Source organism: Halichoerus grypus, chromosome 10 (assembly GCF_964656455.1).
Source record: "Halichoerus grypus chromosome 10, mHalGry1.hap1.1, whole genome shotgun sequence".
In the NCBI taxonomy this organism is placed as follows: Eukaryota; Metazoa; Chordata; class Mammalia; order Carnivora; family Phocidae; genus Halichoerus; species Halichoerus grypus.
The window spans coordinates 74449920-74476108 of record NC_135721.1 but is presented as its reverse complement, the minus strand read 5'-3'; the positions used below and the strand labels follow the sequence as shown (position 1 = coordinate 74476108).

The 26189-nt window shown below is 38.7% G+C and overlaps 1 protein-coding gene across 2 annotated transcripts in view; it reads right to left on the bottom strand.

Annotated features, from left to right (window-relative positions):
• THADA (THADA armadillo repeat containing) overlaps positions 1–24010 on the bottom strand; it is a 320063-nt gene extending 296053 nt beyond the window's left edge. Inside the window, exons 1-14 of one of the 2 annotated variants that reach the window (XM_078056617.1) lie at positions 23882–24010; positions 22109–22190; positions 21560–21659; positions 21160–21254; positions 20100–20230; positions 15705–15853; positions 15562–15594; positions 15254–15302; positions 13080–13267; positions 10723–10817; positions 8497–8717; positions 6223–6929; positions 4183–4334; positions 664–819 (exon numbers count right to left, since the gene is read on the bottom strand). In XM_078056617.1, the coding sequence (XP_077912743.1) occupies positions 664–819; positions 4183–4334; positions 6223–6929; positions 8497–8717; positions 10723–10817; positions 13080–13267; positions 15254–15302; positions 15562–15594; positions 15705–15853; positions 20100–20230; positions 21160–21254; positions 21560–21635 (2052 nt within the window). In that variant the 5' untranslated portion in view covers positions 21636–21659; positions 22109–22190; positions 23882–24010. The remainder of the gene's footprint in view (positions 1–663; positions 820–4182; positions 4335–6222; positions 6930–8496; positions 8718–10722; positions 10818–13079; positions 13268–15253; positions 15303–15561; positions 15595–15704; positions 15854–20099; positions 20231–21159; positions 21255–21559; positions 21660–22108; positions 22191–23881) is intronic. The other variant, XM_078056616.1, reaches the window with a different exon arrangement.
• Between the last annotated feature and the right edge of the window lie 2179 nt (positions 24011–26189).

Below are 26189 nucleotides of genomic sequence, written 5' to 3'. Positions count from 1 at the left end.
TCTAAAAAAAGGAAAAGGACAAATTTTCTAAATTCTTTAGACTAAAACTTCAAGCAAAGAAAGTACTGGTTTCTAAACTCTTAATATTTACAGTGTTTCTGACAGAAAATTAACACATAGTTTTAAAACCAAAAACAAATACTACTGCAAACCAGGATACACAGTCATTAAATCGTAGTTCTATTTCCTTTAGGTTAGCATGAAACTAAAGATATACTCACTTCTATAACTCTCCCAATTCTTCATCCCATAAATGAAGCATGTGATTAAGTCTAGTTGAATCAGTCAACAATGACCATTTCATGAGGCCCTTAAATGATGAAACTACAAGGGCATCTTTCTTCCTCTCACCAAAGTTTTCTCAAAATACCTTTCACCCTGAAAGATCCAACACTACATTTTTTTCTTTTCAAGAAAAAAAAAAAAAAGGAGCTCAAGTTTGATTTATTTTACACCAAAATGGAAGAGCTTTACACCCTGGACTTGAATCTCAAACGTAAACTCTATGGAATCACAGAATGGTTCAGACAGGCCATGAAGGGATGTGGCAGTCCAAACCCCTGACTATTATTCCCACACACTCCCAAAATCAGAGCTCTTTTCAAAAATGATTTGCAGAGCAGAGTTCACCACTTTCCCATACTTTCTGATGAGAAATTCTACCTTTTTAAGAAGAGAACAAATCTGCTGTCGCACTCCTGGGGACTGACTGTTAAGATTGTATGTGATAAAGAATTGAATCCACTGCATTTCTTCCGTGGAAACGATTTCTGTGCTTCGATTACTTTCACAAAGCAAGCCTAATGTATCTATCCGTACCTAAAACACATCAAGCAATAAAATGTTAATTTTTCAATGAAATAAGCAAATCGTAAACTACTTGACATGTTTATTTACATAAGCTATAGTAAACCCCAGTTTACCCATGTATACTTCAGTAAGGTTCCCTCATCCCAAAGATCCTAGGGTTACAACTCATATAAAATTATTTTATTAAATGTGTAAACTGGGTATTTGTAAGCCAACAATCTTAAAGATACTTATTCCATGGTAATGCTCAACTTCATTCTTTTTTCTCTACTTCATCCCAGGACCTCATCACTCACTCTTTTTTTTTTTTTTTAAGATTTTATTTTATTTATTTGACAGAGAGAGACAGCGAGAGAGGGAACACAAGCAGGGGAGTGGGAAAGGGAGCAGCAGGCTTCCCGCGGAGCAGGGAGCCCGATGCAGGGCTCGATCCCAGCACCCTGGGATCATGACCTGAGCCGAAGGCAGACGCTTAACGACTGAGCCACCCAGGCGCCCCCCTCATCAGTCACGCTTAGATTACTGTCATGCACATCTAACCAGGCTCCTGGTTTCTTTTTGCTCTCACACTGGAAATTCATCTCTGTTGCCATTAATTCTACGTCCTTGCTGGAGGCAGAATGGCTCTAGTTCCCGCTTACCAATTGAATGAAATCTGAAGTCTTCAGCCTAGCATTGGAGGCCTCCATAAAATGGACCAAACACTCTACTCCTGCCAAACAACATCCTAAATCATCCTCCAGATCTTGTTTTGTATTCTCCCATTTTGCTATTTGTGTTTTTTTTTAAATCATTTTATGTATTTTTTCTTCATCATAATAAGTGTACTCTTTAATTCCTATCCCCTATTTCCTCCATCCCCCCAACCAACTCCCCTCTGGTAACCATCTTTTTGTTCTCTATAGTTGTCTTTTTTTTCTTTCCTTTGCTTGTTTCTTAAATTCCACATATGAGTGAGAGCACATGGTATTTGTCTTTCTCTGATTGACTTATTTTGCTTAGCATTATACTATCTAGCTCTATCCATGTTGTTGCAAGTGGCAAGATTTCATTCTTTTTGATGGCTGAGTAATATTCCATTGTGTGTGTGTGTGTCCTCTTTATCCATTCATCTGTCCATGGAAACTACAGCTGCTTCCATAGTTTAGCTATTGTAAATAATGTTGCATGTATCCCTTTGAATTAGTGTTTTTAGATTTTTTGGGTAAAAACCCAGTAATGTAATTACTGGATCATAGGGTAGTTCTATTTTTAATTTTTTGAGGAACCTCCATACTGTTTTCCACAGTGGCTGCAGTAGTTTGCATTCCCACTAATAGCTCACAAGGGCTCCTTTTTCTCCACCTCCTTGCCAACACTTGTTGCTTCTTATGGTTTTGATTTTAGCCATTCTGACAGGTATGAGGTGTTATCTCATTGTAGTTTTGATTTACATTTCCCTGATGATGAGTGATGCTGAGCATCTTTTCATGTGTCCGTTGGCCATCTAGATGTGTTCCTTAGAGAAATGTCTGTTCATATCTTCTGCCCATTTTTTAATTGGATTATTTGTTCTTTGGGTATTAAGTTGTATCAGTTCTTTATTTATTTTGGATACTAACCCTTTATTGAATTATGTCATTTGCAAATATCTTCTCCCATTCAGTAGGTTGCCTTTTAGTTTTCATGATTGTTTCCTTTGCTGTGCAGAAGCTTTTTATTTTGATGAAGTCCCAATAGTTTATTTTTGCTTTTGCTTCTCTTGCCTCAAGAGACATATCTAGAAAAATTTTGCTATGGCCAATGTCAGAGAGATTACTGCCTGTGCTCTCTTCAAGGATTTTTATGGTTTTAGGTCTCACATTTAGGTCTTTAATCCATTTTGAGTTTATTTTTGTGTATGGTGAAAGAAAGTGGTCCAGTTTCATTCTTTTGCATGTGGCTGTCCAGTTTTCCCAGCACCATTGTTGAAGACACTGTCTTTTTCCTATTGTATATTCATCTCTCCTTTGTCAAAAATTAATTGACCATATAATTGTGGGTTTATTTCTGGGTTTTCTGTTCTATTCCACTGATCTCTGTGTCTATTTTCATGCCAGCACCATACTATTTTAATTACTACCACTCTGTAATATAACTTGAAATGTAAAATTGTGATACCTCCAGTTTTATTTTTCTTTTTCAAGATGGCTTTGGCTAGGGGCACCTGGCTGGCTCAGTTGGTTAAGGATCTGCCTTTGGCTCAGGTCATGATCCCAGAGTCCTGGGATCAAGCCCCACACCGGGCTCGAGTCTGCTTCTCCCTCTGCACCGTCCCCCCACCCCCTGCTCATGCTTGTGTGTTCTGTCTCTTGCTTTCTCTCTCAAATAAATAAAATCTTAAAAAAAAACAAAAAAAAAGATTGCTTTGGCTATTTGAGGTCTTTTGTGGGCCCCATACAAATTTTAGGATTGTTTGTTCTAGTTCTATGAGAAAAGCCATTGGTATTTTGATAGGGACTGCATTAAATGTGTAGATTGCTTTGGGTAGTATAGACATTTTAACAATATTTGTTCTTCCAACCCATGAGCATGAAATGTCTTTCTGTTTCTTTGCATTTGTCTTGAATTCCTTTCATCAATGTTTTATAGCTTTCAGAGTACAGGTCTTTCACCTCCTTGGTTAAATTTATTCCTAGATATTTTATTGGTTTTGATGCAACTGTAAATAGGATTGCTTTCTTAATTTCACTTTCTGCTGCTTCATTATTAGTGTATATGAATGCAACAGATTTCTGTACATTGATTTTCTACCCTGTGACTTTACTGAACTCATTTATCAGTTCTAGTGTTCTCCCATTTTATATGCTGCTCCAATGCTTCCTCTCCTTTAATCATATTTAACGTGTTTCTAATCAACACTACCTACTCTGTTCTGAGCCCCCCAAGTCCTTATGCATAAAGGGCACTTATATCTGTATTGTCTTCTAAGAATTTCCAGTTGTTTTATACAGGTTTTCTTCTCCCTTCAACTAAAATTTAAATAGCCCGAGAAGTCTACACTTTTCACTTCTTTTTTTTTTTTTTAAGATTTTATTTATTTATTTGAGAGGGAGAGAGAATGAGAGAGAAAGCACAAGCAGGGGGAGTGGCAGACAGAGGGAGATGCAGGCTCCCCACTAAGCAGGACCCGCCCCACCCCCTCCCAACGCAGGGCTCAATCCCAGGACCCTGGGATCATGACCTGAGCCACCCAGGCGCCCCTACACTTTTCACTTTCAATTCATCCTCCTTACGGATCCCTTAAAACAGTGCTGGGCTCAACACAGGGGCCTCTATATTGGACTGCTAACTGGATAAATAAATCAGGGATCTACTGTATGTATGAAATTCCCAGATATTTTGTTTACTTACTTGGCAGTGCTGATGAATTAAGCCTTGTTTTATTCTTGCACTGGACACAAGGTTCCTCCAGGCATCAGTTGCAGACTGAAGATGTCCATGAGCTCTAGCTGTTCGCAGACATGCCATCAAAGCTCCCAGAGCCCCTCTACTATTGTGAGACCCTAAGGATGGAAAAGATTGTTCTTGTCTCAAAAGCACAAAATAACACAGATAACTACTGTGCTATGCAACAACTGTCACAATTTTCATTTTGCAATTAACATTGTATTTCAAGAAATAAAAATCACAGTTTAAATTCTAACATGAATTAAAGTCCCTAGGATAAAATAATCATTATTGAAAAGGATTTGACAGTTCTTGTGTCAATCATTTCAAGTAAGCATAATCCCCTTATGTTAACTTAAAGAAATCATTATTTTTTGCTGTTTTTACCTTTTCCTTGACACTTGAAATGAACCAGGAAGTGATTCGGGGGAAAAAAATCAGGTGGAGAAATATTTAAAACAGTAAGAATAACTAAAATGACTTTCAGCCAAAATTAGGGAAAACACTTTAGTGGCTAAATATCATTATTTCTCTAAAAACAAACACTAAACCTCTCCACATATTTTGGAGTTACTGTTTCTCCCTAGTAAAAAAGATAAAAGGAGGACTACAAGGAGCCTGACGCTTTTGGAGGCTAGGACATCAGTCACTACTAACAGGATAAGGAACCCTGGCTCAAAGGGAACACTGATAAAAAAAAAAAAGAGAGACTGCCTTACTTCAGAACAGATTCATGAATCTTGAACTTTAGATGGCTTCTCAAAAAGGCAAGAACAATTGTTGTTAAAAACTACAAATAATGAAAAAAAACCCCAACTACAAATAATAGCTTATTTTTGTGTATAGGAATCAGATTTTTCCAGCTATCTCATGGTTACTTTTTGAAAGTTTTCAATTATTTTTAGTTGTAAATACTCTTTTTTTTTTAGAGAGAGTGCCTGTGCACCCCGGGGGGGGGGGGTAGGTTGGGGGAGGGGCAGAGGGAGACATATAGAATCTTAAGCAGGCTCCATGCTCAGCACAGTGCCCAATGCAGGGCTTGATCTCACGACCCTGAGATCATGACTGAGCTGAAATCAAGAGTTGGACGCTGGGGCACCTGGGTGGCTCAGTCGGTTAAGCATCTGCCTTCAGCTCAGGTCATGATCCCAGTGTCCTGGGATCGAGCCCCACATCGGGCTCCCTGCTCAGCAGAGAGCCTGCTTCTCCCTCTCCCTCTACCCCTCCCCCTACTTGTTCTCTCTCTCTCTTTCTCTCTAGCACTCTCAAATAAATACGTAAAATTAAAAAAAAAAAAAAAAAAGAGTTGAATGCTTAGCCAAATGACCCATCCAGGCATCCCTTGTTGTAAATATTCTTAAACTATGATGTAGAGTACCATATTTCTGCTTTGTTAAGCAGAGTACAGTAATTTTAAGATTCACATGAGAAGTCATGGTCATCATTTATATATTAATTACTGAACTATGCTTTAATGCAGTGATTCCTTCAGGGTTACTGAGTTTCAGTGAAATGTTTACCCCCTATTCTAAATGACTACAGACAGTTGTTTCTTGAGGTCACACATCTACATTTTTTTGTCTCTTCCCTAGAGACAAAAACTTGCTGCTGCCAGTTTACCTGTCTTGATCCTTGCCGAAAACAATGTTTAATTACTGTCTCAATCACTAGAATAAGAACTTATATAAAACACTCAAACTTTCATTCCAGTCTAACAACCTAACAAATAAGAACTTGGTAAAATGAATTAAAACGAGTAAGAAAGGGAACCTTATAATAACTGGAATCAATCCTTAGCCTGTAGAAATGACTTCAGCCAAAAAAAACTCCACTCCACTCTGGAGAGGAACATTAGTCTCAATCTGAAATCTCTATCGTCAATACCCTCTTTTACTATTTACAGAAGTGATAATATTTAAATTTGAATATGGTCCACATCTGCCTAGCTACCTACCCTTAAACACCTTAACCAGAAATTACTGAAAGAACGATTCCTTTTCTTACCAATTTTAGCATCAGCAGAAGTTTGAAGAATCTTTACCATGTAGCTTAAGCTTTCAGGGCTGCAGTTCAATAATTTTGGCAAGTAATAATCAATCACGTAAGATTTCTGATCCAGATTTCCTTCACACAGTATAAAAAGGAGAGGAGAAACCCAAGTCTCATGCCACTCATCAATCCAAGTACTGTCGACAGCCTGGGACTTCAAATGACTCTTGTGATTTCTGAACATGGTTTCCAAGAGGTCACTTGCATAAGGTACCAAGGACTGGTCTCCCATCACCTCTAAGATTTGTGATGGAATAGTTTTGGCTAGTGCCAAAATATGTCCAATTCCTATGTAATCTACTAAACAACCAAGGCATGCATATTTCCCTTTCACATGCCATTCCAATTGCAGAAGACTTTCAGTCAGATCACAGATGAAACGATCTGCAGCCAAACCTGACGTTTCGGAGTCTGACTTTTCTTTAGTGAGCTGGTGCATTTGGAGAATATTTCTGAATATAATTTTGGTTTGGTGTCTCAAAGCATCCAGTGGATGTTCCCAGTGGGTATAGACATATTCTAAAAGTCTCCCACCTACACTTGAATTTCCATTCAGACTGTCCTTTAGGCTTGGGGAACTTGATTCAAGGACATGTATGGCTGAATTAGTCCAGGACGCCAAAATTCTAGACAGAAACAATTCCAGAGTTGATTCCTTGATCCTGAAGAGAAATGAACCATGTTATTATAAACTGACTAGTAACAGAAATTTCATTTTATAATCATCTAGATTTTAAAAATATAAAAGACAAAGAATGATCAGAAAATTCAATAATTATTAAATTTACAATGACAAAAAATTACAAACAAGGCCAAAACAGATCTCAAATTTATAAATGAATCTTTTCATCTTATAGAAATAATCCAAAAAGGGACACAAGAAAACTTTTGGGAGTGATGGAAATGTTTATTATTTTGATTTTGATAATGGTTTCACAGGTGTTTTAAAACATACTGAGAGGGGGAGCACCTGGGTGGCTCAGTCGTTAAGCGTCTGCCTCCGGCTCAAGTCATGAATCCAGGGTCCGGGGATCAAGCCCCGCATCGGGCTCCCTGCTCGGCAGGAAGCCTGCTTCTCCCTCTCCCACTCTCCCTGCTTGTATTCCTTCTCTCCCTGTGTTTCTGTCAAATAAATAAATAAAATCTTTGGAAAAAAAAAACAAAAACATACTGAGAGGGGTGCCTGGGTGGCTCGGTTGGTTAAGTGACCGACTCTTGATTTTGGCTCAGGTCATATCTCAGGATCATGAGATCAAGCTCCACATCGGGCTCTGCACTGGGCGTGAAGCCTGCTTAAGACTCTCTCTCTCCCTCTCCCTTTGCCCCTCCCCGCCAATCCTTCTCTAAAGAAATAATAATTTTTACATTCCTTTAAAATATGCACAATTTTCACATATACATAAGCTGAAAAACATGTAAAAATTATTTTAGAACACAGTACTTTTCTTCCCTTACCTACATATTCATTACTATCAAGTTGTATCTATGGTTTGACATTTTAAGCACACAATCACTTTCAGGCATTATGAAAAAAACACCAGAATAAACCACAAAACACAATCCAATGAAGTCTAAAGAGCTGGTTACAATTCTGGCTCAGGTGCTTATTAGCAATATACTCTTAAGTTTTAGCATTTACTTTTCTAACTTCACTTTACCTACTCAACACATTAGATTTCCTATCCTATCTATCAGACATGTGAGGCTCATACTGAATTACCTATGTTGACATTGTTTATAAACTAAAATGCAGCATTAGAGACTAAATGTTAACATTAACATGAAAAATGTTCAGTACAGGTTAACCTGCACCAATAATATCTGTAACTCCCTCCACTCATCATTTCATCTTCTCTTGGTCTATTTTCACACCCATTTCATTGCCTATATGTTATCTTCCCTTTTTCTTTTTTTAAGATTTTATTTATTTATTTGACAGAGGGAGAGAGTGCATGCACAAGCAGGGGAGCGGCAGGCCGAGGGAGAAGCAGGCTCCCCGCTGAGCAAGGAGCCCAATGTGGGACTCCATCCCAGTACCCTGAGATCATGACCTGTGCCGAAGGCAGACGCTTAACTGACTGAGCCACCCAGGCGCTCCTGTTATCTTCCTTTTAATTCAGGATTATCCTGAGCACTTTTCACGGAATTACTAAGTATACTAGTTCAGTTGCCATTTTTGAAATGTCTGACAAGCAAAACAGAGTGAGAGACAGTAGCATGAAAACTCACTGTGAACTCAAGGTGAACAAGACATGCACAATATTCAAGAGCAGGGCCTCCCCACTCAGGCCCATACTCCCATTCTGCCAGTCCAACATGGTGAGTGTCCCCTGACACAGGAATAAGAGAGTTGACTGCGAGACATCAGTACAACAGAGGCTCCTGCAGCAGTTCAAAAACCAGTCGGGGACGCTGGTGCAGTCCACTGAACGGAGAAGCAAACTACTAATCTGGAAGAACAAAACAGAGCTAACATGTTAAAAGGCCTTAAAAACTTTTCAGATATTTCAAAATGTAAATCCAAAATTCCCTTTCCCCTGAAACATCCCAGGAACCTAAAGATGAGAAGCCACAAATGTTGAAATTATTATATCAAAAGGGAAAAAAATTAAATCTAAGTACATGAACCATTTTTGCTGGTTTGAATGTACTAGTAGAGCAAAACATATCGCCACCTGCAGGTGGATGAGCTTAACTAATGCTTTTCAGAGGTGATTTTAGAAATCAAATTGCTAAATTTTATCCAACGATAAATACTTTGTGTGATCTCATAGAAGAGTACACAACTATTTTGCAAAAAGTCAGGTAAATAGCTAAAATAAGTTTCTAGATAATATACTAAGGAAGAAAAAACTTGCTAGTACTGAATACAAGAATTATAGTCCAAATTATCAATTATACTTTCCATCCGACCAAATACACTGAAAAATTAATTCTAACATGCTTCCCATCTAAAGTACAATATTTGGGGGGCGCCTGGGTGGCATGGTCGGTAGAGCATCCGACTCCTTGTTTCAGCTCAGGTCATAATCTCAGGGTCGTGGGATCCAGCTCTGCGTTGGGCTCTGCACTCAGTGCTGAGTCCGCTTGGGATTCTCTCTCCCTCTCCCTCTGCTCCTCCTGCTCATGCTCGCTCTCTTGCGCTCTCTCTCTCAAATAAATAAATAAATCTTTTATAAATGAATAAATAAATAAAAGTACAACATTTGGGTTATTCTTTTTTTTTTTTAAGTAGGCTCCACGCTGAATTCACAACCCTGAGATCAAGGCCTAAGCTGAAATTAAGAGTTGGACGCTTAATCAACTGAGTCACCCAGGCTCCCCTGGGTTATTCTTAATAAAAAGGACATATAAATCAGAGAAAGACATGTATCATATGACCTCACTGATATGAGGAATTCTTAATCTCAGGAAACAAACTGAGGGTTGCTGGAGTGGGGGGTGGGGTGGGAGGGATGGGGTGACTGGGTGATGGACACTGGGGAGGGTATGTGTTCTGGTAAGCGCTGTGAATTGTGCAAGACTGTGGAATCTCAGATCTGTACCTCTGAAACAAATAATGCAATATATGTTAAGAAAGAAAAAAAGAAGAAGAAGAATGTAGCAGGAGGGGAAGAATGAAGGGGGGGAAATCAGAGGGGGAGAAGAACCATGAGAGACAATGGACTCTGAAAAACAAACTGAGGGTTCTAGAGGGGAGGGGGGTGGGAGGATGGGTTAGCCTGGTGATGGGTATTGAGGAGGGCACGTTCTGCATGGAGCACTGGGTGTTATGCACAAACAATGAATCATGGAACACTATATCTAAAACTAATGATGTAATGTATGGGGATTAACATAACAATAAAAAAATTAAAAATAAAAAAAATAAAAAGGACATATATATCAAAAAGTAACGACTTCATGTATCTATACATTAACCTCTGCATACTTTTAATATTGTATCTCTTATAATACTGAGAGATGGAACAGAACGAACAGTACTAGAAACAAACTAGAAGGATATACCCAAAAAAATGTTGATAGTGATTATCTTTGCAAGATGGATTTATAGGTGACTGCTATTGTCTTCTTTCTGCTTTTTCTGCATTTTTGGGCTGTTTCTTATTGTAAGAGAAAAAAAACACCAGAAAGATTCTGACTATGCAGAAAGAAATTTTTAATTCACTTCTTTAAAAATATTTTTATAAAACATGTCTAGGGGCGCCTGGGTGGCTCAGTCGTTAAGCATCTGCCTTTGGCTCAGGTCATGATACCAGAGTCCTGGGATCGAGCCCCTCGTTGGACTCTCTGCTCAGTGGGGAGCCTGCTTCTCCCTCTCCCACTCCCCCTGCTTGTGTTCCCTCTCTCGCTGTGTCTCTGTCAAATAAATAAATAAAATCTTAAAAAAACAACAAAACCAAACATGTGTCTAATTATCAATAAAGTACAATTCTACAAAGGAGATGCACTCACCAAATCAGGAATCTTTTCAGGGGGATGAAACATAGCCTTAATAAAAAGAATAACAGCTAATCCAGACGTACTCTGAATTGTCTGTAAGAGGTCATCTATTTGACAAAAAAGTAGAGAGCATGTATTAAATGACAACAGATACTTTGGTCCAGTGGAAAAAGTACATGGTGCAGGGTCAGACAGTCCTGGGTGCAATTTCTAGCATGACCACTTCCTAGGTTGAACAGACCTTGAGCAAGTTATTTAACCTCCCAGGGACCCAGCATTCTCTTCTATAAAATGAGAAAATATAACTCCTATTTGACAGTTATTATAAAGTTTAACTGCATAATTAACATAAGGTTTTTATGCCCAGCACATAAATGCTTCATAGATGTGACTCCGTCCTCTCTCCTCTAACCCCCTCTCTCTTCCTCTCCCCCCAGCACATGTAGCAGCAATACCACATGTCTCTCCTGCACTGATGCCGCTCCATCCCAACCCCCACATATATTACTTATTCTTAACATGATTTCAGGGCTTGTGTAAAGAGCTTGCATCAGTGCTAACTGCAAACTTCGCTATTACCGGCACTGTACCCAGTGCAACCAATCTTGGCTTGCTATCTTCTCCTTGTTTTCTATCAGCCTCTGTTTTGTGAGAAAGTTTACCAAATATGGTGAATTATTCAACCTGGGCTAAGAATCATAAATACCTACCATAAACTACCTAATAAACATCCATTCTGTCCTTTATCCCTGCTAACAGAACTGTGACTGACTGGCGCATCCATGTACTCAGCCAAAGGCAGGACACTTGCTTCCTCTATCTTCCTTGCAACTAAAGGTAGCCATGAGCGTTGAGGCCAATGGGCTGTAAGCAGGCACTTGGGTACTTTTGTTTTTCTGATTAAAGGTAAGGATGCAACTGGCCTTCGTTCCTGCCTTACACACAGACATAATGTCTGGAGCTACAGCAGTCAAATGGCAGCCATGATGCAACAAATGTGGGCGTGAAAGCCAACATGCTGAAGACAGCAGAGCAGAAAGGCAGAAATGTTTGGGTCCTAGCCTGCAAACAGCCATTCGGGATCGCCTGCCTCTGAACTTCACGTTCTGTGGGGGCACAGGGAGGCACATTTGCTGAAGTCCCTGAAACTTAGTTTTCTGTTACCTGTAGCCAAACACCTGACTGATACGGGAAGCTTTAAAACCCTGGGGAAGAATAGCACTGGATAGACCCCATCAACTGCTCAAAAAAGAGGCTGCCTTGTATTAAAATCAGGTCTTCCCTACATTTCACCAGTCTTTTTTTTTTTTTTAAATAACAAAGTCTCTTTTAAAGAGCAAGTATTCTCTGAAAAGATGTCTGTAAATTGTGTCTCAAACTAACTTTCCTTTCCTTTTAATAACTACATGAGATCCTAGCCTAAATAAATAAATAAATAAATAAATAAAACTATCCGGACAAGATAGCTAGCACTTTCACTAGTTACCAGGATTCAAGACATATAAACAATGAGGTACTATTTTTTTCCCATTAGCCTAGCAAAACCGGAGTCAGTTACTGCTCTTTACAAACAAAAACTCTAAACCGATCCCAATCATTTTTTAATAAGTTAATAATACTCATGCATGCATGACCATACAGAACATTAAGTAAAGGTTTTTGTAAAAAGGTAATTAACTTTTTATAAATACTTAAGTGTTAAGTATCATTTTTTGGTTAATCTTACTGTAATATCACACAATGATATAGAAAACACCCAAAACAAGTGTACAGCTTAATGAATTATTTGAAGGTGAACACCCTTGTACCCAGCATCCAAGGTGAGAAATCGAACTCAGGCACCCAGCCCAGAAGGCTTTTATGAAGAGAGACTTCCTCTCATTAACTATTTGGCTTCCCAGTAACACAGTTCATTTGGATAGAAGCAACATATGAGAGATATAGGGGGACAATGACCACCCCCCACAAGGACTACTGTCGTTACTTGAAGATAATGCCTGCTGCTAAGGAGAAATGTATGGGTTACATTCACCTTTCCAGATCTTCCATTCAAATTTGGAAATCTCTTACCAAGAATTTTCTTTTGCCACTTAAAGTCTGCGGCTTTTCAACACTAAGACTGTTAGGTTTTCTTCTTTACAATACACACATCCACATTTAGAAAAGTTCTTCAACATTAGCCCTTGCAGAAATGGCACATTTGAAAGAAAAAGCATTAAAACCTCATAATCCAGGGCCTTTCCCCATTTTAAGGGGCTGGGGGAGAAGAAGTTCTACATCTCAGCTACATATCAAACATTTCATACCATTATTAGCAAAAGCTGAATGACACTCAATTATAATCATCATTTTTATGGTTTTACACTTACCATCGCCTAAAAACTTGGTGAAAATACTCAGCAATCCACACATACTTTGCCATGTGGGAGAACCGGAAGTCTTCAAATGAATTCTCTGAAAGTCTTGTATTTTCTGCACTAACATCACTGAAACTCTAGTGCCTACCAACAAGTCATTCATCAACTGCGTTTGAACTATATGATTTCCAGCAAATTTTCTATAATGAAGAAAAGACGTTATTACAAAAGAAAAGTCACATAAAAATGTCCCCATTTCTATCTCTCTGCAAAAGAAACATTCCTCAAAGGGCCAAAATTCATTTTAGATTATACTAGACATTTATGCCTCTCTCTTCCATTCCCATAAACATTCCAATTATGGCGACATTTACTGCAAACTTTCAACACTCTGACCTCAACATTTTCCTCCTTCTCAGCTAATGACTAACCTCACTTCACTTTTTTTAGAGTAAAAATAAAAGATCAAGAAAGAATGCCACAATTTCTTTCTTTCTTTCTTTCTTTAAGATTTTATCTATTTGTCAGAGAGAGAGAGAGCACACAGCAAGGAATGCGACAGAGGGAGAAGCAGGCTCCCGCTGAGCAGGGAGCCTGATGCAGGACTCGATCCCAGGACCCTGGGATCATGACCTGAGCCAAAGGCAGATGCTTAACCGACTGAGCCACCCAGGTGTCCCAAGAATGCCACAATTTCTAAACTTGAACACTCTCAACCTTGATACGCTTTCTTCACTTGGCTTCCAAGACACCAGGCTCTCCTCCATCTTCTCCTACTTCACCATCACTCCTTCCTAGACACCTTGGCTATTTCATCCTTTTCTCCCCAACCTCTTTATGTTACAGCTCTCCACAACTCAGTCTTTACTCTCCCTCTTTGGTCCAGCTGCTTTGGTCCCTTGATGCTGATCTCATCTAGCTCATAAACTTTAAATTATAATCTATATATGCTGATAATTCCCAAATTTGTATCTCCAGCCTGAACATCTCTTGCTAATCCCAGACTTGTATATGCAACTTCCTACTCAATACCTTCACTTGGATGTCTAACAGACATCTCCAACTACATGAACTCATCTTCAACTCCAAACCTGCTCCACCTGTTGGGATCTCTACCCTACAAAAACTTTGTCATCACCCTTGACCTCCCTCTTCCCTACTCTATCTGTAAGAAAATCCTGTTGGCCCTACTTTCAAAATATATCCAGAATCAGACCACCTCCACTGCTACTCCTGGCTTAAGTCACTCTCATCTCTCCCTTGGATTACTGCAATGGCCTCCTAACTGGTCTCCCAGCTTCTATCCTTGCCCTGCCCCCCTCAGTCTATTCTCAACACAGCAGAAAATAGGAAGACTGGCTACAAGTCTGTTGAAGAGTAAAAACCAGCAAATAACTGGCTTACCTCTAGAGAAGGTAAAACAACATGCACAGATAAGGCAGGAACACCATAGTGCAAACAAGAGAATTAGGTAAATATATGAACAATGAATGCCAAATGCCACAACCTCAGCTTTCTTCACTCCCTCAGCAACCAGAATATTAAGCCAATAGTTTGATTGCATGGTGAATCTGTTACCCATGCAAAAAGACCTGATGATACTGATATCAAAGGTTTTCCAAAGAAATAGCCTAGCTAAACTAGCCTACAATAAAACCTGCAATCAACCCCACCCATATGCACAGATTCAAATCAACTCTCAGTGCCCCATCCTTAAATATGAGCGCTTGGCCAAAAATCACCAGACTTCTGACAAAAGCTTCTAGCAACGAATATAGTGACTGAAAGCATCAAACAGAAAAAAAGCAACTTAGAAGAAATAGGACTATGTAAAGATAAGAAACTATTTAAAAAAAAACAAAAACAAAATACTACATTGATATCCTCAGAAAGATAACAAGATATTTCATATTTCATTCATAAAATAAGAACAGGATGCTATAAGTCAGGAACACTCAGGGAGAAAGGAGCTCATTCTCACATTCTCCTAAGAATTTATTTGATTTTTTAAATTAAATATCAAACCTCTAAAGAATAAATTTCAATAATCAGGTCTAATATTAACAGAGAGGGATGGAATGAAGCACGTTCTGGAAACTTTTTCTTAAACTTCGTTTGTACAAAGACAACACACAACCTCGGTGTACAGGCACATCCCCACAAGCATGCAAACACATAATACTTGCCTATTTTCTTCTGAGATTTCAATTAAACTCTTCTGCAGAAAATGAAGCACTGAAACCAAAAGAACACATAATGACAAAGCAGAACCTAAAACTGTAAACTTTAATGTCAGTATAGGAAAATATTTTAAGTTAGTGCTACCTATAATGGTATCACGGTACAGAAGTAGGAATTTAAAAGGAAGGGGCATGATGTACCTTAGTAATCTGCAAGACTCTACCCATTGCCAAGAAGGTGAAAAAGAACCAGTTCTAAAATGACTCATACAAGCAGTTACCCCCTCAGAATAAAATAAAATAACAGGACTTACCATTTTTAAGAAGATTATTAACTCCTGCTCTACCTGTGGGGATAAAAAAATTAACACTGGTAAGGAGCCCCAGGACCAAAATTAACATCATTTAAAAACAATGATGTAATGATAGAAAAAATACTACACAACAGCTGGCTTACCCAAGTCAAAGTTTTCCATACAGGAAGATATATTGTCAGTTACTTTCCTATAAGAATATAGGTCAGTAGTATTCAATTCTTCCTGAAGACGAGAAGTAAAGCTTTGTATAGCCTCAGTTAGAAAAAATTCAGGTAGGCCATTTAGTGAGCTAGAAAAAAAACCAAGTATTAAATATCTGACAACCATGTAGCAAGTGGATATATGAAGTGGGGAGAGAATCATACAAATGAAGGAATACTGAACTATGCCTTCAAAATACAGCCAGAAAATTTTAACTTCATGCCACAGTCATTGGAACTCCTTGCCTCCATCTTGCTCCCCGCCTCAATAGAGTAGCCAGAGTGATATTATAAAAACACCATGTTAGTCTTTTGCCTAAAATCGTCCAACAATGTCCCTCTCAAATTAGATGCCATAGTGCTGACAATGACTTACAAGACTCTACACACTCTAACGCCACCATTATCTCTCCAGCCTCATCTTAATCCGTGCTCACTTAGCTCTAACTACATGGCCTCCCTTGTTGCGATACCAAAGCCTTTGCTCTTGCCATTTACTCCACCTGACATGCTTCCCTCAAATAGACCCAATGACCATTCCCTCATCCCTTTCAGGTCAATCTCAAATATCACCTTATCAATGACATTTGAGCAAAGACATCTGAAGTGACCTCCATAAACTGTAACCGTCACCTCGTCCTTGGTGCTCCCATCCCCCACTCACTGTCTTATTTTTCTCCATAGCATTTATTTCATCTAATCCTAATTTACTATATATTAGGATATTATATATCCTAATTTATTTTGACTATTTTCAATCTTGGTCTTAGAACGTAACTTCCAGGGGTGCCCGGGTGGCTCAACTGGTCAAGCGTCCGACTCTTCATTTTGGCTCAGGTCATGATCTCAGGGTCATGGGGTCAAGTCCCGCACCAGGCTCCTCGTGGGGAGTCTGCTTGAGATTCTTTTTTTTTTTTTTTTTTAAGATTTTATTTATTTATTTGACAGAGAAAGACACAGTGAGAGAGGGAACACAAGCAGGGGGAGTGGGAGAGGGAGAAGCAGGTTTCCCGCAGAGCAGGGAGCCTGATGCGGGGCTTGATGCCAGGATCCTGGGATCATGACCTGAGCCAAAGGCAGACGCTTAACAACTGAGCCACCCAGGCGCCCCTCTGCTTGAGATTCTCTCTCCCTCTCCCTCTGCCCTTCCTCCCCCCACCCCGCACTCTCACTCTCCCTCTCAAATAAATAAATCTTAAAAAAAAAAAAAAAAAAAGAACATAACCTCCATTCTAAACTGTTTTATTCACTGTATCCTCAATGCCTAGAACACTTACTTGACATATAGTTAGATGGTCAATAAAAATTTACTTAATAGATAAATTCAATTAGCGTCAATTTTACTTCAATTAATCTAAATGAAAACCAGTAAGCATTTTTTAAAAAATTTGACTGAACAGTTCTAACACTCTTCTGGAAGAAAAAGAATTTAGAAATAGGAATAGTCTGAAAAAGAAAAGTCACCAGAGGGGTGACTTACTCCAGCATGTAATTAAACTACATTATCAAACTATAGTAAATAAAAGTGTGATGTTGGTTAGTAAACAAACAGACCTAAGTCTAAAACCAAATCTATGTTTATACAGGAACACAGAACATAATAAAATGGCATTCCACATACATAGGAAAGATGGACTATTCAAAAGTTTGGGGATAGGTGGTTCCTCAATATGGAAAAGAAAACTAAATTGGATCTCTAACTTACACTCCACTCAAAGCTTAGTTCCAGACGAAGTATTTTAAGAAAAGACAAGGAAGTAATTTTATCTGCTTTTATAGTAGAGAAAGCATCCATAAGGAAGGCATGAAACTCAGAAATCTATACAAAGAAAAATACTAGTGGGTTTGATTACCAAGAAAAATTTTGTAATTTTTATAAAGCAAACACACCACAAAGAAAGTTTAAAGACAAGTAATAAAACAAAGGAATATTTGGTACATAATCTATATAGAGCTCTTATACCCATGCCCTTCTTTATTGGCATGGGTATAAGAGAGGCTAAAGGTGTGAGAGTATTGCTTCCCAGCTATTCTTACAATCAGAAGGAGGGTATATGACCCAATCTTGACAACAAAAAGTGATAGGAAGTTTCCTGGGACCTTCTGCAAAATGTTTTTTCTCTCCAATAAAAAGAGATGGAAAAGAGGAAATTTCCTTTTCTTTTTTTTTTGGATGCTATCATGTCTGTATAAGGTGGCCGTAACTGCTACAGCCCCCTTGTAATTCTGAAAGAAGATACGGCCAACACATGGGAGAAAAATGGAAAACATCAAGATCTTTGATGACATTGTTGACTACTTCCCAAAACCCTAGAACTGGCCAGTATCTGATCACTTGCTTTTTGACACATTAAATAAATTTACTTAAATAAGAAAAAGAAAGGACACTCTAACAAGGAAACATACAAAAGATATATAATCACAAATAGTAAAACTCCACATATTAAAAAATGTTCAATCTCACTAGTAATCTAGGAAATGAAAAGTAAAACCTAGTATTATTTTTTTACCCATTAGAAATGGTTTAAAGATTATCCGGTGTTTGAAAGATATGAAGACACTGGGACTCTCATTCATTGTTAGTAGGAGTATCAACTGGAATAGCTTTGGGGGAGTACAGTTTAGCAATGGCTTTGGTCAAGAAATTCCACTTATAGGAATTTATCTCAGGGAAATACACATAACAATCATATACGTAATTAAGAATATCACTGCATCATTGTTGGAATAATGAAAACAAAACAAACTAAATATCAATGGAAAAGTGATTAAGTAATATGTAATGCAGTCCATAAAAATTTTGGTATACCCATATTATGGGAATATTTATAAGTGTAGGAAAATATAAGAACTTCTGGTGGGAACATAAAATAGTGCAGACGCTATGAAAAACAATATGGAGGTTCCTCAGGGAATTAAAAATAGAATTACCATAAGATCCAGTAATCACATTTCTGGGTATACATCCAAAAGAACTGAAAGCAGGATCTCTAAGAGATATTTACAGACCCATGTTCATAGCAGCACTGTTCACAATAGCCAAGAGGAGGAAGCAACCCAGATGTCTATCAACAGATGAATGAATGAATACAATGTGGTACATATGGACAATGGAATGTAATTCAGCCTTAAAAAGGACAAAAATCCTGCCACATGCTACCACATGGATGAACCTTAAGAATATTATGCTAAGTAAAATAAGCCAATCAAAAAAAAATAAGTACAAATATTCCACTTATATGAGGTAACTAAAGTAATCAAATTCATAGAAACAGAAAGTAGAACTGTGGTAGCCAGGGGCTAGGGAGAGGAGGAAATGGGGATTTACTGCTTAATATTTACAGAGTTTCAGTTTTACAAGATGAAGAAACTCTGGAGATCCACTGCACAACAATGTAAATATACTTAACACTCAAAAATGGTTAAGATGGCAAATTTTATGTTGTGTGTTTTTTCACACAAATAAAAAAAGAAAGAATAAGAACTATGCTGACATGAAAGTATCTCTAAAACATTCTTCAGTGAAAAAACAAGCTACAGAGCAATAAGTATAGTCCCAGGGCACCTGGGTGGCTCAGTCGTTAAGCATCTGCCTTCAGTTCAGGACATGGTCCCAGGGTCCTGGGATCGAGTCCCACATTTGGGCTCCTTCCTCCGTGGGAAGCCTGCTTCTCCCTCTCCCACTCCCCCTGCTTGTATTCCCTCTCTCGCTGTGCCTCTCTCTGTCAAATAAATAAATAAAATCTTAAAAAAAAAAAATAAGTATAGTCCCATTTATGTAAAAAAATCAAAACTAAAATATAATATGATACACACACTAAACCCAAAGAAAAGGTCTAAAAAGATAGATACAAAAATGTTAAGTGATGACCTTCACTAAAAAAAGTAAGATAAGCCAGAAAGAGTGAAACAGAAGGCTCACTTCTTATTTTGCTCACTTCTGTATTGCTTGAAGTCTTTACATCAAGCATATATTCCGGTATTACCTGTGTAATTAAAAATAGGTTTAAACTAAGAACAAATGGGGAAAACAGAAGAAAAAGAAATAGCAAGATGACAGATTAAACTTAACCAATAACTGCATTAATGTAAATGGACTAAACCAGGAGTCAGCAAACTACAACCTATAGCCGGTTTTATTAAGGCCTCTGACCTAAAAAGCCATTCAACATTTTTAAAAAGTTGTCATAAGTAAACAAAGCAGAGACCATATATGAAATTGTTAGTGACGTATTTCAGTTCAGTTTTACTAAACCAGGAGAACTTTAAATACTGGTTACTTTTGGTCAAATCGAACATTTATAATACTTAACTTCCTTTCCTTTTTTCCCTTACCTTGCCAAGACCTTCTTCAAGGGATTCTTTACAGTCAAAGAAAGATAAATGCCTGCTAAAATATCCAAACAACTTCGAATAGTGGGATCACATGCGCCATTTTTATCTGCCTTCTCCAGTAAAGGCACAATCTACAATCCAAAAAATTCAAAGTCATCGTAACTTTTTCTAATATCAAGTATATACAGCAAAGTAACATAGTTTCAAATACTCTTTAAAGTCTCAATTATAACGTGTAATATTTTCTACAATGCATTGTTATGGATACCAATTTAAACACCTATTTTAGTATTTTTTAATCTTTTTAACCCATATCCCCAATTCTCAGTTTACCCTCCAGACCCACCTCTACTAAGAATTAGACTTGTTAATGGCTTAAGGTATAGGAATTCTGTAGCACTACTGAAAAACCAATAATATATTTAATTGCTTTCTAAAAAAATTATGCAAGTTCAAATGGTAAATCCTAATACTGAAATACTGGTAAGGACAATCTTTACATTTTAAATTAACTTTTAAATGTATCTGCTAAAAAGTTGTAAGGATTCAAATTAATAGAAATAATTTTTTGGGCGCCTGGGTGGCTCAGTTGGTTAAGCAACTGCCTTCGGCTCGGGTCATGATCCCAGGGTCCTGGGATCGAGTCCCACATCGGGCTCCCGGCTCAGCGGGGAGCCTGCTTCACCCTCTGACCCTCTCCTCTCTCATGCTGTTTCTCTCTCGCTCGTTCTCTAATAAATAAATAAATAAAATCTTTAAAAAAAAAAAAAAAAGGAAATAATTTTTTAAAATTTATGTCCACAAAAAAGGTATGCACAGCTGGCTCACTGTCCTATCTCTTTACAGCCCCAATGGTAGCGGAGGCCTGCATATGGCTTCTACCAATACTCTGAATAAAATGAGATTAGACAATGAACAGAAAAGGAAAAAAAAAAACCCTATTCTTTAATGATACATTGATATTAAATAATTGGGAGCCAAAAACTGTAAGTTAATTTTAAATGTCCATAATAGCATGATAATCTTCAAGATGTATCCATGAATATCAATGTAGTCTTACCTGTTTAACATAATGGATTTGTGACACTCCATCCGTGAGCTGTACACAATGTAACAGCAAAGAAGCCAGATTCTTTCCTTCCACATCAGCCAAAGCTAGATAACACACACACACAAATTTCTTTAAGGATATAACAATGTATGGATATAAGTTTGCCTTTGCCTCTGTTATGCATTATGAAAAATCTAAGTATTTATAAGCCAAAAAAAAAAAAAAAGCAGGCAGAACTTGGTTTGAAGACAGAATTTTTAGGAAACCATTTTACATGCAAAACTGAATGTAAAGAACATGGAAAAATTAAATAGTAAGAGTTTGAACATCATGTGATAGTGAGTCTCAGAGATACAAATACTCTGCAACCCAGAAAAGAAGCAAACAAATTAAGTCAGAAATCACTTACATCTCAAAGTTTCAAGGTCTTGATGGCAAATGGTCATTGCAGTTACTTGCATTTCTTTCTTCTTCTTTACACCCATTTTAAATAGAATTAATAGCAGTCACTGCAAAAAAGAAGAGTTTAAAGCATTGTCTAATTCAGGATTTCTGAACCTCAGCACTCCTGGCATTTGGGACCAGATAATTTTTTGCTATGCGGTGTCATTTTATGCATTGTAGGATGTTTAACACGTTCCTGGCATCTGCCCATTAGATGCCAATAGCATCCCCTCCCCCGCAAGTTATGACAACCAAAAAATACCTCCAGACAGTGCCAAATGTTTCCTGGAGAGCAAAGTGGCCCCAGGTTGAGAACCACTGATCTAAGAATTTCTGCTTCAAGAAAGAAAAACATCTTTTAAGCTCAACAAGAGTTTATTATTGTCTAAAGTTATTCTTACCTATTATGGCCCAGTCTTTGTATTTTAAAATACAGCCAACCTTCATTTTAGTAATAACAATAACCATAAAAAGCCAGCATGATTTTTCCAAAAGTAAACTAGGCCCAACTAACCTCAGTGCCTTCCCGGTTAGCCAAAGGTATGGAGAAAAGAGGACAGGACAAGTGCTATAGAGCAGCTGCTGTTGTTGGAGGACTGTCAGAAAAAGAGGAGATGTGTTCTGTCTTGCTACAGAATTAGGAAAAGTCCGTGCAAGTTTCAGGGAGGCAGATCCTAGCTCAATGCAAAGGAAGAATTCTCCTGTCTAACTATGGGATGGACTGTCTTGTAAACGGAGAATTTCCCAACCCTGGAAATATCCCAGCAGAAACGGAATGAACCCTTTGCATCTGGACTCCTGCAACAGCCTCACAACTGGTCTCCCCTCTTCTCCCTGGTTTCTGAGGAGTCCGCTCTTTTCATCGTCATCAGAGCAATCTTTTTAAAACTCTAATCAAATCTAATTACTCTCTTGCTTAAAACTTTCCAAGGGCTTCCAGTTACACTTAAAATAAAATCCAACTTGAGACATCGGCCCTCAAGGCCCCAAGTAATCTGGTCCTGCCTTCCACTGCATTTCATCTCAAATCAATCTTCTAGTCACCATCTAAGGCACTTTGCCCTTCCTCATACATTTGCCTATTAATGCTTGTTCCACCAGATCTTTGCAAGATCTTTCCCCATCTTTCAGGTCTCTTCTCAAATAGCACCTCCTATGAGAAGCCTTCCATGACCACTCTATCTAAAATGCCACCATTCCCACTCACAGATCATTTCCATTACTTTATTTTCTTCATAGTACTACTACTACCTAAAATTGCAGTAACTTCTTTATTTGTATATTGTCTGTCTCCCCTAGTAATAAACTCCACGAAAGCAGCAACTTTAATCTGTTTTATCCACTGTTTTAATTCTCAATTCCAAAAACAGTACCTGGCATATATTCGGTGCTTAATAAATATTTGATGAATAAACAAATGAATAAATTAACAAACACTGTCAGAAATGTATGCCTTTAACAACAGAAAAGTGCACTACCTGGTATGTACATTCCATATCTAAGTGACAAGCTGGTCCTGACACTAAGAACCTATGGCCTATCTGCAAAGTAAGAAATCGATACAGCGATGGAATGTGAAAAACCACTTAACAGAAAATGGTAATAAAAATGGACACAGCTATAATGGCAAGAAAAGGGAAGAATTTGAAAAGTGACATGCTTAGATCTAGGGTAATAGTTGGGGATCACTTCCTAGGAGAGTGACCAATACACAAACTTAGTAAGGGATAGAGACAGATAACTAGGGAGACTATTCTCTGGTGAATGGTGAGTAAGTTTACAGCAGGATTTGATCGTGGAACCCTCAAGACTATACAAAAATTGGTTCGGTGCTTATGCGTGCTCAACGGATGCCTAAACATTTGTCTTAATGAACTGGGCCTCCCCAATAGGGGAATATCCCGTGCCCACCCTACAACAACGCTCCAGAAGTGGCCAGAAGATGCTCAGCAAGTTGTACTCCTAAATCCCACTGGCTGTTTCCCTTTTGACCGCTGCTTCACTCCCACCTACACCTTTCTGGCTGACTCCCACAAACATTCTCTGGGTAATTTCCGAACCACGTGGAGTCCGGAGAGCCACAGGTGACCGGAAAAAGTGGCGAAAGTGCTGTCTCCGTGGAGACCTAAGCGACCGGAATTCTGTAGCACAACCGCCCAATTCTCGCGATAGCAAAGGACGAGAATTGGTGCGAATCGCCCAGCTGCCCTAGCAAAGTGGCGGAGCCGAACAGTGAAGAGTCGCGCGCTAGCGCGGGTCTGGCAGACAGGAAACCTGGGAGCCAAACCTCGTGCCCGTGAGCGTCTAAGAAGAGTCTCAGCCGTCTAGACGAGTACCGGAGCTGGTCTAGTTCTACGATGTCTCCGAAGCTCGCAACGTGGTCTGTTGACTACCGGCTCGGGGCGATGGGAGGGAAGCAAGGGGACCTGGAACTGGAGTCATCGCGAGAATTGAGCGACTGAGCTCTTCCAATAAGGAGTTCGGAGCGGTGGTGATGTCACCGGGAGCGGGTGTTAGCGAGTGGATTTGGGTCCTTTAAAGTGTGTAGGGTGCTCAGTTTACAGCGCAGGGGTGAATCCCGCCGCGTGCAAGCTTACCGGCTTCATTCCCCTTAGGGAAGTCTAGAGCTGGAGTACCTGGGAAGCACCTTTGCCTCAATCCAGACATTCCACCCTTCTCCCACGCAGCTTACCGAGCGCAGAGAAGGGGAGAAAATTGCCGGGAGGTGGGGTCATTGGGGCATTAAGCCGAAGCCACGCTAAGAGTTTTAACTAAAATAAGCGCCGAAATGAACGAACGTATGCCCGAATGCTTTTGTTCGTTCAGCAAATAGTTCATGAGCGGTAACTGTCCGAGCGTTGCCAGCCGGTGGCCTTGAAAGTTATCCCCCATTTGGGATATGTATTTTACGCAGAAAATAAAAATCGTCAGATGATTCATTCCTTTAGAAAAATGAAATAACTAGGTGCCGAACACTACGCTAAGAGCTGAGACTTGGGGTGGGGTGGGGGGGAGGGTGGTAAGATCCGGACATAGAGACGAATGCTATGCAAGCTGGCCAGTGTGGCTGGAGCCAAGTGAGTTAAGAGGGTAGGATGTAGGGAATGGGACAAGGGGAGTTAGATGAGGTAAAGCCCGATTGCTCATTATAAGGACTTTTACTGTCTGACATGGGGAGTCATTTTGAGCAGAAGAGTAATAGGGTTATTTACATTTCAAAAGAATCACTGGAGATACTTTGTAGTGGAAGCTGGAAGACCAGTGAGTGAGGAAGCTATTCTTGTAAACTAGGCTAGCAAGGTGCTAGTGGCTCAGCCCAGGGTGGTAGCAATGGAAAGAGTGAGGAATGGACATATTCTGGATTATGATCTGGAAGTAAGCTAACAGGTTTTTCTGAAGGGTAAGATATGGGGTATGAAGAAAGAGGAGTCAAAGATGATCCCAAGATTTCTGGCTTGAGCAAGGAGGCGAGATAAAATTGCCATTTATAGTGATGGGGCAAAAATTTGGAGTGGATTTGAATGGGTTTAAAACAGACTGGGAGAGGAAATGGCAAGATCAAGTAGAAACAAATCTAGTACTTCCATTACACAGGGTCAAATAAATGGAGCAGTAACTCTTTGGGAATTAGAGGCAATGAAGGTTGGGGTTTTAAAAATTCAAATAGTAACATGTTTAGAGAAGATACCTTTTTGTTTTTGTAACCACCTGGCCCTACCAGCTTGAAACCACTTTAAATTCTCTGCTTGAGGTTTTCTAGAACACACTATGAATTTGGGCTGTGAACTTTTTTTAAGTAGCTATTTATTTTATTTGTAAAAATGCATTCAAGGGAATTTTTAAAGAATCCATAATCCTTAGTATATAAAAGTGTAAAAACACTTAAATGACCTCTTATTTTAAAAGTGGACTACATAAAATCATGAAAAATAATCAATATATCCATGTTTTGTTCAGTATAGTTTAGCTTTGGAAATACGTACCTGTTGAAGCAGCATTTTCCCCTCAATTAGGGAATGGATTTTTAAATACTTATTTAATGACACATTTTCATACATAGTGATTTTAAAATCTTTGACATTTGGAATGACATTTGAATAATTAAAATTTGATCTCTGAAAACCACAAAAAAGGGTTTTAATTGCCTACTCATTTAATACTTGTTCATAAAAGTCTCTATATAAGCCAAACTTTGTACTGATCCAGGGTAAGTTTCTCCTGTAAGTATTGTTTTGCATAACCGAAAAGCATGATATAGTCTGTCAGTTTTATAGTCCCATTACCTCCTAAAAAAAATACAGTTTGTGGTAATCTGCCAGCAATACATGATGATTTACATAAAGAATCCCTCATAAAAAGCCTTATTTCATAGTTTCATATCTAAAATGAAGTCCAAGGGCGCCTGGGTGGATCAGTCGGGTAAGCGACTGCCTTTGGCTCAGGTCATGGTCTCAGGGTCCTGGGATCAAGCCCCGCATCGGGCTCCCTGCCCATCAGAGAGTCTATTTCTGTCTACTCCCTCTCCCTCTGCCTGCTGTTCTGCCTGCTTGTGCTGTCTCTGTCAAATAAATAAATAAAATCTTAAAAAATAAATA